General features: G+C 62.2%; 3 protein-coding genes across 4 annotated transcripts in view; 2 read left to right on the top strand and 1 right to left on the bottom strand.

Moving 5' to 3' along the window:
- CELSR2 (cadherin EGF LAG seven-pass G-type receptor 2) overlaps window positions 1-5,092 on the top strand; it is a 29,295-nt gene extending 24,203 nt beyond the window's left edge. The window contains exons 28-35 of the mRNA XM_058819323.1: window positions 760-886; window positions 1,374-1,490; window positions 1,574-1,704; window positions 2,249-2,337; window positions 2,429-2,572; window positions 3,119-3,325; window positions 3,399-3,627; window positions 5,042-5,092. Of these exons, the coding sequence (XP_058675306.1) occupies window positions 760-886; window positions 1,374-1,490; window positions 1,574-1,704; window positions 2,249-2,337; window positions 2,429-2,572; window positions 3,119-3,325; window positions 3,399-3,627; window positions 5,042-5,063 (1,066 nt within the window). The 3' untranslated portion in view covers window positions 5,064-5,092. The remainder of the gene's footprint in view (window positions 1-759; window positions 887-1,373; window positions 1,491-1,573; window positions 1,705-2,248; window positions 2,338-2,428; window positions 2,573-3,118; window positions 3,326-3,398; window positions 3,628-5,041) is intronic.
- A 228-nt stretch (window positions 5,093-5,320) lies between these two features.
- Window positions 5,321-7,754, bottom strand: PSRC1 (proline and serine rich coiled-coil 1). 2 transcript variants are annotated; one of them, XM_058819322.1, is made up of 5 exons: window positions 7,688-7,713; window positions 7,548-7,605; window positions 6,749-7,100; window positions 6,149-6,554; window positions 5,321-6,061 (listed from the first exon to the last, which is right to left on the bottom strand). In XM_058819322.1, exons 1-5 carry the CDS (start codon window positions 7,701-7,703, stop codon window positions 5,946-5,948), a joined length of 948 nt encoding a protein of 315 aa, XP_058675305.1. In that variant the 5' UTR covers window positions 7,704-7,713; the 3' UTR covers window positions 5,321-5,945. The 2 variants fall into 2 exon arrangements, with proteins under 2 accessions (XP_058675305.1, XP_058675304.1); XM_058819321.1 differs by having other exon boundaries at window positions 7,548-7,754.
- Window positions 7,755-9,133: 1,379 nt separating this feature from the next.
- PPIL1 (peptidylprolyl isomerase like 1) lies at window positions 9,134-11,951 on the top strand. Its single transcript, XM_058819442.1, has 4 exons — window positions 9,134-9,243; window positions 10,406-10,560; window positions 10,640-10,708; window positions 11,669-11,951. The coding sequence occupies exons 1-4, from the start codon at window positions 9,188-9,190 to the stop codon at window positions 11,887-11,889; spliced, it is 501 nt and encodes a 166-aa protein (XP_058675425.1). The 5' UTR covers window positions 9,134-9,187; the 3' UTR covers window positions 11,890-11,951.
- Window positions 11,952-12,141: the final 190 nt, after the last annotated feature.

Here is a 12,141-nt window from a genome sequence, read left to right as displayed (position 1 = left end):
CTGGGATGGGGTTGCCTAAGGGGGGCATGGGAGGTTGGGGCACCCACAGAGGCTGCAGTGCACTGGGGGCTAGGGGGCACGCATAGGGAGCTGGCCTTTTGGGGAACCTGCAGAGGGCAGGGAGGCACAGGATGGACTGCGGCGTCCATGGGGGGCAGGAGGGCACTGGGCTGCCTATGGGGCAGGGGTAGGAGGGGACAGTGGCATCTGGGTCATCCATGGGCGCAGGGCAGCCGTGGGGAGGCAAGGGGCAGGGGGGTACGGGGGGCTAGAGCCAATGGGGGGCATGGGAGCACGGGAGGTTGGTGCAACTGTGGAGGGCAGGGGGGCACAGGAAGGACTAGGACACCCATGGTGGGTTGGGGGATAGAGAGGTCTGGGGCATCTGTTGAGGGCAGGGGGGCACAGGAGGTTGGGACACCTGTGGAGGGCAGGGAGGCATTAAGGGCAGAGGCCCCTGTGGGGGACTGAGGGGGTCAGGGGAGATTGGGGCATCTAGGGGGTCAGAGCACCCATAGGGAGGCAGAAGGGCACTGGGGCAAGGGGCACAGGGGGCTGGGGTTAGGCTGGGCCCACAGGGAACAGGGGAGCTCAGGAGGCTGGAGGACCCATGGATGGCAGAGTGGGTCAGGGGGAATTTGGGGCATCTGGAGGGGGAAGGGGCTATGAGAGGCTGGGGCAACCTTGGGGGCCAGAAGTGCAGAGGGTTGTGACATGCGATGTCATTGTGGTAACACTGGGTGCCATTGGGGTGCTCAGGTCTGGGGTGTGCACAGCTGCAGTCCTACTGGCCATGCCCAGCCTGGCCTGGCTTCTGGCCCTGCTCTCAGTCAACAGTGACACGTTGCTCTGTCACTACCTGTTCGCCGCCTCCAACTGCCTCCAGGTCAGTGGGAACCACCTGAGACTCCACTCATGGAACCTCCAGAGCCACCACCCCTGGGACCCCCAAAGACTCCAGAACCCCAAAGCCTCTGCCCCTGGGATCCCCAGTGACCATGACCCCTGGGACTCCCAGAGATCCCAGAGCCCCCTGAACCTCATACCCTTGGCACCTCCAGAGTCCCACAGCTATTTGTAGGGCACCCAGTGGGCACAGAGAGGTCCTTTGCCATATCCAAGGCACTAATGGGAGGTATCCAGTGTATATGGGAGCACCTCAACCACTCCATGGTGCCCATGGAGGGCACCCAGTGCATATGGGGGTCCCTCATTCCGTTTGAGATATCAGTGGCGGGCACACTCATTCTCTTTGAGGTACAAATGGGATGCACCCAGTCTGGATGGTGATCCCTTGACTGGTCCAGGGTGCTGCTGGTATCCTTCCAGGCTGTACCCACCCTTCCTTGTCCCCCCGCCCCCTTTCTGCCCAGGGCCCCCTCATCTTCCTGTCCTGTGTGGTGCTGAGCAAGGAGGTGCGAAGGAGCCTCTGCCTGAGCTGTGCCCGCTGGCACCACCCACCGCTGGCCACCAAGGCCACCCTCACTCCCGTGAGTGCTGGGCCACATGGGGGGGTGCCAGGAAGAGAAGGGCAGCCTGTGCCATGGCCATGACATCCTTGTGCCCTTGGCAGGCTGGTGGCAGGGACAGCACATACGTGGCAGGGCGACTGTACCCGCCCCTAGGTGGTGGGTCCTCGGGATCCCTGCACAGCACTGCACGCTCGGGCAAGAGCCACCACAGCTACATCCCCTTTGTGCGGCGGTACTGGGCACAGCTGGGACCAGGGCATGGGTTTTCGTGGGGTCCTGGGCTGGTGTGGCACTGGGATGACAAGATGGAATGGTGATGGGATGGTGGGGTAGCGGGGTGCTGGGGTGGTTGAGTGGTGGGTTGGTGGGGTGGCAATATGGCATTGCATGGCATGGGAATACTGGGATAGCAGGATGGTGGGTGGTGGGGTGACATGGTTGTGGGGGTGTTGGGATTGGTGGATGGTGGGGTGGCGTGCTTGTAGGGGTGTTGGGATGGCTGTGTGGTGGGGCAGTGGCATGGATGCACAGCACTACAGTGGCAGGGTGACATGCACATGCAGTGGTGAGGTGGCAGGGTGGTCACAGAGTGGGGGGTTGAGGGGCTGTTGGGGTGAAGTGGTGGCAGAGGTAGGTGTCAGGGTGATGGATATCAGGGTGGTGGATGTCCGTGGATGAATATTGTGTCAGTGGGTTGGTGTCAGTCAGTGGGTGACAATGGATGGTAGGTGTTTGGGAGTGGGGATCAGGTGTTGATGAGTATTGTGTCTCCACAGGGAGGACTCAGGTCTGGCAGGCAGCCCGGGGCCAGTTCCGCTGCCCGAGCCTGGGGGGCTCTTCCTTGGCACTCGGGACCAGCCCGAGGGTACGGCCTCACCCATAGGGCAAGTGCCTCTAGCCTTGGCCCAGGGGGCAGGAGGTGTCTCTGGGCACCTACTGACCTGTGACCCCCCCAGAGCATGACACAGAGTCAGACAGTGACCTGTCCCTGGACGACCCGAGCGGATCCTATGGCTCCACACATTCCTCCGACAGCGAGGATGAGGCCCCCCGTGGCTGGGACCCCCTGCCCGGGGCTCCGCCGGGTCCCCCCGGCCCTGGTAACACCCCCAGGGGGCACCCCGTGGAGATGGGGGACCTTCAGCCTGGCTGGGTGCTGATGGGGGCACCCAATGGGTTGGCGGAGGTCCCTTGCCTTATCCAGGACAGTGATGGGGGGCACCTGGTGGGGGTAGGGCTCCCTTGTCCAGTCTGGAGTGGTGATAGGGCCATTGAATAGATTTGGGGGCGTGGGAGGAGGTCTTGCATCTTGGCTGGGTCCTGATGCAGGAGGCACACAGTGGACAAAGGATCCCTGGTCCAGCCTGTAGTTCTGATAAACACATAGTGGGTATGAGAGAGAGGGTCCCTTGTCCAGTCTGGTGATGGGAGACACTTAAAAGGTTTGGGGGTTCCTCATGCAGTCAGAGGTGCTGATTGGGGCACCCAGGGGGGAAAGATGGGCCCCTTGTCCACTCTGAGGTGTGGATGGGACTGATGCAATGGGTTTGGGTGCATTTCTCACACTATGTGCTGATGGGGGCACCCAGTGAGGATGGGAGGAGGTCCCTGGTCCTGCCTGTCCCAGCTTCCTTCCTTCCCCACAGGCGACCCCCTGGTGCCCCCGGGATGCCCATACTGGCCAGGGGAGTTTGTGACGACAGCGAGCGAGAGTGAGGGACCAGGAGGTAGCGAGGGGCTGCGAGTGCAGCCAGCAGGGGGGCAGGGACACCCCTGGGATGACCCCCCCCAGCCCAATGGCGAGGCACTCCCCAGGAACCCCCTGCTGCTGCCCCTGCCCCACCCCCACAAAGGTATGGGCTGCCATGGCATGGGTGGGTACTCCAAATCTGGCCTCCCCACCCATGGGTGATGCTGCTCCTGCAGGGATACTGAAGAAGAAGTGCCTGCCCCCCATCAGTGAGCGGGGCAGTGCCCAGCACCCTGGGCCACCCCCACCGCCTCCTGCTTGCACGGCTGCCTCCTCAGGCAGTGATGTGGGCCCCCTCCCCGTGCCCCGGCCTCGGCAGAGCCTCCAGGAGCAGCTCAGCGGCCTCACCCCCATTGCCATGAGCATCCGCACAGGCACCGCTGACGAGGACTCCTCTGGCTCTGAGTGAGTGCCCACCACATCTGAGGGGTGCTCACTGGGAGTTCTTTGGGTGCCAGGATGCCCTCTGGGCACCTCTTGGGTTTGAGGGTGCCCTTGGGGTGCCAGGGTTCCTGTTGGGTGGACAAGCAGTCAAACACCACTTGTTGGGTACCCTTTGGGTGCCTATCAGATGCAAGGATAGCTGGGTACCAGGGTGCCAAGGTTCCTGTTGCACTCTCATTTGGTGCCAGGGTTTCTCTCAGGTGCCCATTGGGCACACATTGGATCCAACACTTCTTGGCTGCTCATCAGGTGCCACAGTAATGACTGAACACCCATTGGGTACAACATTACCTGTCGGGTATCCATCAGGTTCCAGGGTTCCCTTTGGGTGTCCACTGGGTGTCAGGGTGCGCGATGGGCGCCCTTTGGATGCCCATCAGGTGCCAGGGTTCCTTCTTGGGTGTTCATCAGGTCCCAGCAATCCCTTTGGATCCAATGAATATCGGGTGCCAGATCCAATGAATATTGGGTGCCAGGGTGCACATTGGTGCCCATCACATGTAGGGTGTTTGTTGGCTGTCTATAGGGTGCCAGGGTAACCAACAGGTGACCATTGAGTGCCAGTATTCCTCTTGGGTGCCCATGGGGTGCAAAGGTGGCTGTTGGTTTTCCATTAGATTCCTACTGGGTGCCCATTGAGGGTTGGGGAACCCACAGAATACCCATTGGATACCCACTGAATACTCACTGGGTGTTCATCAGGTCTAAGTGCACCCACTGGATGCCAGTTGACTGTCCGTGGGTGCCCATTGGATGCCCATTGTGCATCCATTGACCATTATGTGTCCATTTGGTGTCCACTGACTGCCCATTAGGTGCCTAATGACTTCTGTGTGCACACTGGGTGCCCCTTGGGTCTAATAGCACCTGTTGGGTGTGCATTAACTGTTCATGAGCGTCCACTGACCACTGGGTGCCCCTCGGGTCCAACAGTGCCCATTGGGTGTTGGAGTGCATGTTGGGTGCCCACTGACTGTCCAAAGGTGCCCGCTGACCACTGGGTGCTCACTAGGTGTCAGGGTGCCCATTGGAGTGTTCACTGGGTGCTGGGGTGCCCACTGGGTACCCCTGACCACCCAGGGATGCCTAGGGCAGAGGTGGCACAGCAGCACTAACTCTACTCTTTTCTCCCCCTCTACCCCCCAGATTTCTGTTTTTTAATTTTCTCCATTAACCCAAGGGGGCTGGGGGCTCCCCCCCAAACCCCACCCCACCATCTCCCCCCAGGGGTTGGCGCTGGGTGCTGGGAGGCACAGAGGGCACCCTGGCATCCACCTCCTCCATCACGCATCTGTCTGTCTTGTTTTTTATTCTCCCCCCATCCTGCACTTTGTATCCATCCCCCCCCTCCCCCATCTGTCCGTCCCCCCACCAGGAGCGACGAGACCTCGATCTAATGGGAACCCACCCAGCAGGCAGCCCACCCACTGTGCCAGGGACACCAGGACAGGGAGGGCACCAGCATGGTGGGGGCGGGGGGTAGAACACACCAGGACTGGGGATGCACAAGGACTGGGAGGACATCAGGAAGGAGCAGGGAGCCACAACCCTCTCCTCAGTGCACTTTGCATCCTTGCAGGGATTGGCACCTTGGGATGATGGCACAGGGTGCCCCTGTTGTCCCCCCACGATCACCCCCAGCCCCTTTGCCCAGCAGAGTGTTTTATTTAAAAAATACATGAAAATACAAAAAAAGGAATTTATAACCAACTTCCCCCGTTGTGCCAACCCCCCTTGCCCCCCAAGGTACCAACTCCCATGAAGGTGCAACCCATCCCATGGTGCCAACTCCCCCAGGTGGGGAGCATGTGGAGGGAGTATCAGCTAGGGGTTACAGGGAAATTTGGGACGCCCCCTGCCCAGGGGTGAGGCTCAAGTGGGGGAACGCCGGGATGGGTGTTGGGGGGATGAGGGGCCCCTGGGTGCTGGGGAATGTGGAGGGTTTCCTACTGCTGATGAGACCTTTTGTAATTAAAGCAAAACTCAATGAGTGTCTCGGCTCATCCCTGGGGACACCCCTGGCTCTGCCACCCCAACCTCAGCTGGTCCCTGGGGGTTCCAGCTCTGCCCTGCAACCTGTTAACCCAACGGGTGCCTTGGCTGCTCCCTGGGGGCCCCTGGTGCTGCCTGTCTCCTTCCAAAACCCAGTGGATGTCTCAACTCATCCCTGGGGTGGCCTTGGCTCTGCCCCCCCCCAGCCTAGGTACCTTAGCTGGTACCTAGGGGGGGGTCTGGGTGCCCCCAGGGCCTCTGGGTGGGTGTGGGGTGGTTTGGGGGTGTCACCTCGGGGTGCTGCTCACCGCCGTCTTGCGGGAGGACTGCAGGCGGGTGGGAGGGGGTCCTGGTTTGCACCCCGAGGCACCAGTTGTGGGGGCTGCCCGTGCTGCCCCTGCACCTGCAAAGGAGAAAGAAGCCACATGGAAACTGAGGCACGGGGGATGGGGCATCCCCTGCGTCCCCCCAAACCCCATTACATCCTTACCTCTGGGGGTGGGGGTCCTCCCACCCGCTGCTGGAGCCCGAGGGGACAACTTGGGGAGGGCAGTGGGTGCCGGGGAACAGCCGGAGGGCACAGGGGTGGTGGTGGTCCTGGTGTGGGGCTGGCGGGTTGGGGGGGGGCAGGAAACTGTGCCCCCCCTCACCTTAGCCTGGCCTGGGGAGAGAGGGGGGGTTGGGGTGTGGCCCAGGAGCCCCCGTGGCCATGGTGTCCTCATTCCCTTGCCATAACTACCTGCTGTTCCCCCCTGGGGGGGCTCTGACCTGCCCCGGGCACCAGCCCTCTGCCCCTGGGGAGGGCATGGCCGGGGTGGGCCCGCACGGCTGGGGGGGAGCCCCCTGCCACCCAAGGGTCCCTTTGCCGCTGCTGTGGAATTACGGCTGGGAGGTGCCTGAAAATAGAGCGGGGGACATGGAGACATTCAGTGAGTGCCCCCTCACCCACAGGGCTGGGGGGTTCACGATGCCCCTTGGAGACAGGAGGGCACTCACTGCCCCCATCTAGGATGGGTTTGGGGGGGATCTGGGTGTTCAGCACAGGTGGGACACAGCCACACTGGGACCCCTACCCCTGGGTCTCACCTACCTTGGGGACACTGGTGGCAGCAGAGGCCCCCCGGGGCTTGGCAGGGGGGCGGGGGTTGGGGGCAGGGCCCTGAGACTCCACGGTGGGCAGGAGTGCCCGCACCGGGCTGTCCTTCACCACGAAGGTCTGGCGGCGGGGGCTGCGGGGTGTGCTGGGGGGCGTGGAGGCGGGTCCGGGGGGGTCTCTGGGAGCGGGAGGGGGCAGGTGACACCCCTCCAACTGTGCTGCCAGGCGCGTGGCCTCCCGCACCATCTCTTCCAGACGGGCCCCACTCAGGGGACTCCAGCGCCCGTTGCTGCCCCCGTGCTGGCACCCCCTGCCGGGGCTATCCTCATCCTCCTCTTCCTCCTGGCTGCGGATGGGAAGGGGGGAGGGGGAATGGCTGTGTCAGCCCCCCAAACACCGCTGCCAAGAAGTGCAAGAAGTGGCAGGAACCCCCCCCCCCCCCCCATGCCACCCAGGACCCCGATTCATTGTGTGACACATCCCCCAGGACCCCCAGAACTACATCTATGAGGGGGACATATCCACAGGACCCTCAGAACTGTGTTCATGGGGTGACATGTTCCTTAGGACACCATCTTTGGGGAGTGATGTCCCTCATGGCTCCCAGGACCCCAGCTATGAATTGCACATCCCCCACAACGCCATCCATGGGGTGACATGTCCCCTAGGACATTGACAATGAGGTACCCTGTCCTCCACGTCCCATCCTATTCCCCACGTTCCCAACTACAAGGTGTCTTGTCCACCCTGTTCCCATCCATGGGGTGCCCTTTTCCCCACCACCCTCCCGTACCTGTCAGACGGCGACAGCACACCGAAGTCGAAGCTCTCCTCGGTGACAAATCGAACATCTAGGGGGACACTGGGGGTGAGGCCCGGCCCCCCGCGCCAGGGGGGAAACACGGGGGACATGCAGCACTGGTGCTGCCGTACCTCGGTCCTCGGCCATCGCCTCGGGACACCGGGGCCACCTGTGGGAGCTGGCGGGGGTCACCACCGACCCTATCGGTGTTCCCCACCCGTGCCCCTACCCGCCCCTCGCCGTGTCCCCAACCCCCCGCAGGGGCCCGGTGGCACCAGCCAGCGCGCGGGTGACACGGCCAGTGCCAGGCGCCGCTGGGCTCGGTGCCACCGGGATGGGGACAGGGATGGCTCCGCCAGCGCCAGTAGGCGGGGGTGACACCGGCGACCCCCGTGCGGGGAACCCACAGCCAGCACCCCCAGCCCGGGTGTCCTCAGTGCCACGATGGAAAGTCCCAGACCCGCACCGTGCGAGTCCCCAGCGCCACAATGGTGGTTCCCAGCCCCTATCGGGGACCCCAGCCCAACACTGAGGGGAACCAACCCCGCTGGGAGGTCGCAGCCCCACACCCAGGGGAGCCCCTGTTCCACACCCAGAGGGTCCCAGCCCCACACCCACACTCCGATCCCGGGGGACCCCCAGGCCCACACCCCGATTCCAGAGGATCCCCAGCCCCACATCTTGATCCTCAGGGGGTCCCATCCCCATGCAAGAGGACCCCATTCCCGTAACTAGAGATCCCAGCCTTCACCCCCAGTTCCTTCGGGACCCCAGCCCCACACTGAGGGGTCCCAGCTCTGCATCTCGATCCCGAGGGAGTCCCATCCACATTCCTAGGCCTCCCAGCTCCCAGCCCCCATACCGGGAGGGTCTCAAACCCAAACTCCGACCCAGGGGGTCCCATTCCCATTCCTGGGCCTCCCAGCCGCACACTGTGGGGTCTCAGCCCCATAATGGGGCGATCCCTCCCCCACACCTGGTGAATCCCCCAGCCACTCACCCCCAGCCCAGGAGACCCCAGTCCCACATTGGGGGGTCCCAACTCCAGAGTAAGAGGATTCCAGCCCCACCGACGAGTCCTAGCCGCGCACCCCAATCCCTTGGTGACCCCAGCCCCACACTGAGAAGGTCCCAGCCCCCACCGGGGGTACGGGCCCCGCAGCCCCAGCCCTGGGGGTCCTCAGCCCCTACCAGGCGGTCCCAGCCCCTCACCCCGACCCCACGTCTCCCCATCTCCGCATGGCGTGGTTTACCCGGCGCTCCGCGGCCCACCCGATCTCCCCGCCGGTTTCCCCTGTCCCCGGGGGTCCCGGTCTGCCCTCGTCCCCCTCTCCCCCGCCACCTCACCGCCCCCGGCTCCCGCTCGTCGCGCGCGCCGAGGAGGCGTGGCCTAACGAAAGGGGCGCGGCCTCGTTCGAATTCCCCCTCCCCTTGCGGCTCAATCGCGGCGCGCCCGCCCCGGGTTCCGATTGGCCTGCTCCCTTAAGGTGTTCATTCTGATTGGCCAGTCTCCTCGCCTTTCGTCTCGCTGATTGGCTCTTCCCCTCCCCCACGCCCCGCCTTCAACAGCTGGGGGTGTGGCCCGGAAGCGCGGTGCCTGAGGGTCGTTCTGCCATCGGTGCCTCCGCAGCATGGCCGCCGTCCCGCCCGACTCCTGGCAGCCGCCCACCGTTTCCATGGAGACCACGTAAGGGGCGGGGCATCGCCCCGGTACCGGCACCGGTACCGGCACGGGAGGCCCTGCCCACCCCTTGTCCCGCCCCCTTCCGCGGCACTGGCGGTAAATCGGTGTCCGCTCCTTCTCTCCCCGGCTTCCGTGCAGCCCCGGTGTTCTTGAGTCCCTGATCCTGCCGGTACGGGGCAGTCCGCGGTGTCCGTGAGCCCCCGGTATCAGGCAGACCCTGAACTCCACAGGTGCTAAGAAACTCTCAGTGTCTCCAGAACGGGACAGCTCCGTTATCCCCCAGCATGAGCCAGTCCTGGTTTTCGCCCCGATACTAGAGGGCCCCTGGTTCCCTCGGTCTCCCCCCTGGTGTTCGTAACCTCTAAGCCCCTCGGTATCAGGCAGATCCCAGTGATCCCATGGTATCCCGTTAGCCCCAGTGTCTCCCGATACCGCACAGAACCAGCCAGTCCAGCTTGTTTCCCTTGGTACCAAGAGCCATCCATGGCCTCCTGGTGTCCCATTGCCCCCCATCCCCTCTCACCCCTGTGGTCCCTGTCCCTGACTGGCCCTGGGGGATATGGGGGGGGAGTGAGGGATCACGTTGAGGTGTTTCCTGTTACCCGTCCTTGTTCTTGTTCCATTCCCATTACCAGTATTCCTATTTCCCATTCCCTGGATGGGCCTGCTTGGTGCTGGAGCTGTACTAACAGCACAGCCCCCCTGACTTTCGTCTCAAACTGGGGTTGGGGGGGGGGTCACAATTCTTGCCCTGCAGCTGCAAGAATTGACCCTATAGGTGGAAGAGTTCACAGCAGGGGGACCCACCCCATCTTCTGTTCCCATTCCTGGTGCTGTTCCCCATTCTCAGTGTCATTCCTGTTCCTGGTTTTCCCATTCTCAGGATGGGCTCTCCAGTGCTGGAGCTGTACTGGCAGAAAAAGCCCATAGCTTTGGTCTGAAACTGGTTGTGGGAATCACAGTGTGATGACCCTGTCTCCAGTTCCCATTCCCATTCCTGCTGTTCCCATTCACAGAATGAGCCTGCTGGTGCTGGAGCTGCACTGGCAACACAAGCCCCGGCTTTGGTCTGAAGCTGGGGATGTGGGTACCAATTTGGGATGTGGGGATTACTTCCCCATTTCTGATACCTTTCCCGTTCCCATTCTCTGTGTTCCCATCCCAGGATGGGCCCACTTGTGCTGGAACTGTACTGGCAACACGCCCCCCGCACCTGCAAGAACTTTGCTGAGCTGAGCCGCCGCGGGTACTACAACGGCACCAAGTTCCATCGCATCATCAAGGACTTCATGGTGCAGGGAGGGGACCCCACGGGTACTGGTGAGCACTGGCCTCTGAAATCTTCCTGGGACCCGCCCTGGTGCCAGGGGTTCCTGCTGACCCGCAAATTCCCCTGCAGGCCGTGGTGGTGCCTCCATCTACGGGAAACAGTTCGAGGATGAGCTGCACCCGGACCTGAAGTTCACTGGTGAGTGGGGCCAGCACTGGGAGAACACTGGAGGGACATCCCTGGGACCCCAGGACCCACCTATAGAGGGGCAGGACCCCTGAGAACACACTTGTGGAATGGGATGGGATGTCCCCTGTGTCTTCATCCCAGGAGTGACATGACTCCCAGGACTCCAGTCATGGGGTGGGCATGTCTCAAGGAGGCTGGTCATGGAGTATGTCCTCCAGGACCCTGGCCATGAGGTGGCATGTCTCCCCTGTCCCCCAAGATCCTGTCTATAGAGTGACAACTTCTCTGTGTCCCCGAAACCCCATCCATGGAGTGGCATAACTCCAAGGAGCTTTGCCATGGGATGCCCTGTCCTCTATTTCCGCATTTCTGATGTGACATGTCCCTGTGTCCCACAGACACCAGGATCCTGTCAATGGCCAACATGAGGCTGGACACTAACAGGAGCCAATTCTTCCTCATGTTTCCCTAAGACCTCTCCATTGGATGGCATTTTCCCCATAACACCAGAACCTCAGCCAGGGGACGACATGTCCCTGAGACCCCATCCATGGGGTGGCATGTCCTCCATATCCCCCGGAACCTGTCCCTGAAATGGCATGCCCTCCAAGACCCTGGCCATAGCATGGCATGTCCCACAGGCACTAGGATCCTGGTGATGGCCAGTATAGGGCTGGACACCAATGGGAGCAAGTTGTTACTGATGTCCATTAAGACCCCTCTGTCAGGTGACAGGTTCGTCTGCAGCCTGTCCATGGAGTGACATGTCCCAGGGATTGTAGCCATAGGATGACGCCCTCCAGGATGCCAGTCTTGGAGTGACGTGTTTCCCATGATACCGGGGTCTTGGCCATGAGATGACATCCTCCCATGGGATAACATGTCCCCTATCATGCTGGAACCTTGGCTGTGGGGTGGCATGTCCCCTGTATCCCCATCCATAATGTGACATGTCCCCATGTCTCACAGGCGCCGGGATCCTGGCAATGGCCAATGCAGGGCCGGACACCAATGGAAGCCAATTTTTCCTGACACTGGGCCCAGCACAGTGGCTGGATGGGAAGCACAGCATTTTTGGGAGGGTGTGCCAAGGAATGGGGGTGCTGGGGCGCCTAGCCATGGTGGAGACTAACTCCCAGGACCGACCCCTCGATGATGTAAAGGTCATCAAGGCGTATCCCTCGGGATAGGGGTTGTGGGGTGCCCTCCCTCCAAATTGTACTGCTCATTTATTTGTAATAAAGGAAGTTGGATGTGGTGGGCTCACTCACAGAGTGGTGGTTTTAGGGGGAGGTGGGGGAAATGTCTTTGGTGTAGTGGGGTCTGGGAGGTTGTGAGCCCCCCCGAAAAGGGTTTGTGGGTGCCCTTGGAGGGGTGGGTGTCTCTCTTTGGGGACACGGAGCTCCCAGTGGCCCCACTTCCTGGGCATGCAGAGTGGATGC

This window comes from Ammospiza caudacuta, chromosome 24 (assembly GCF_027887145.1).
Source record: "Ammospiza caudacuta isolate bAmmCau1 chromosome 24, bAmmCau1.pri, whole genome shotgun sequence".
Lineage (NCBI taxonomy): Eukaryota > Metazoa > Chordata > Aves > Passeriformes > Passerellidae > Ammospiza > Ammospiza caudacuta.
This window is presented reverse-complemented; position numbering and strand designations above follow the sequence as displayed.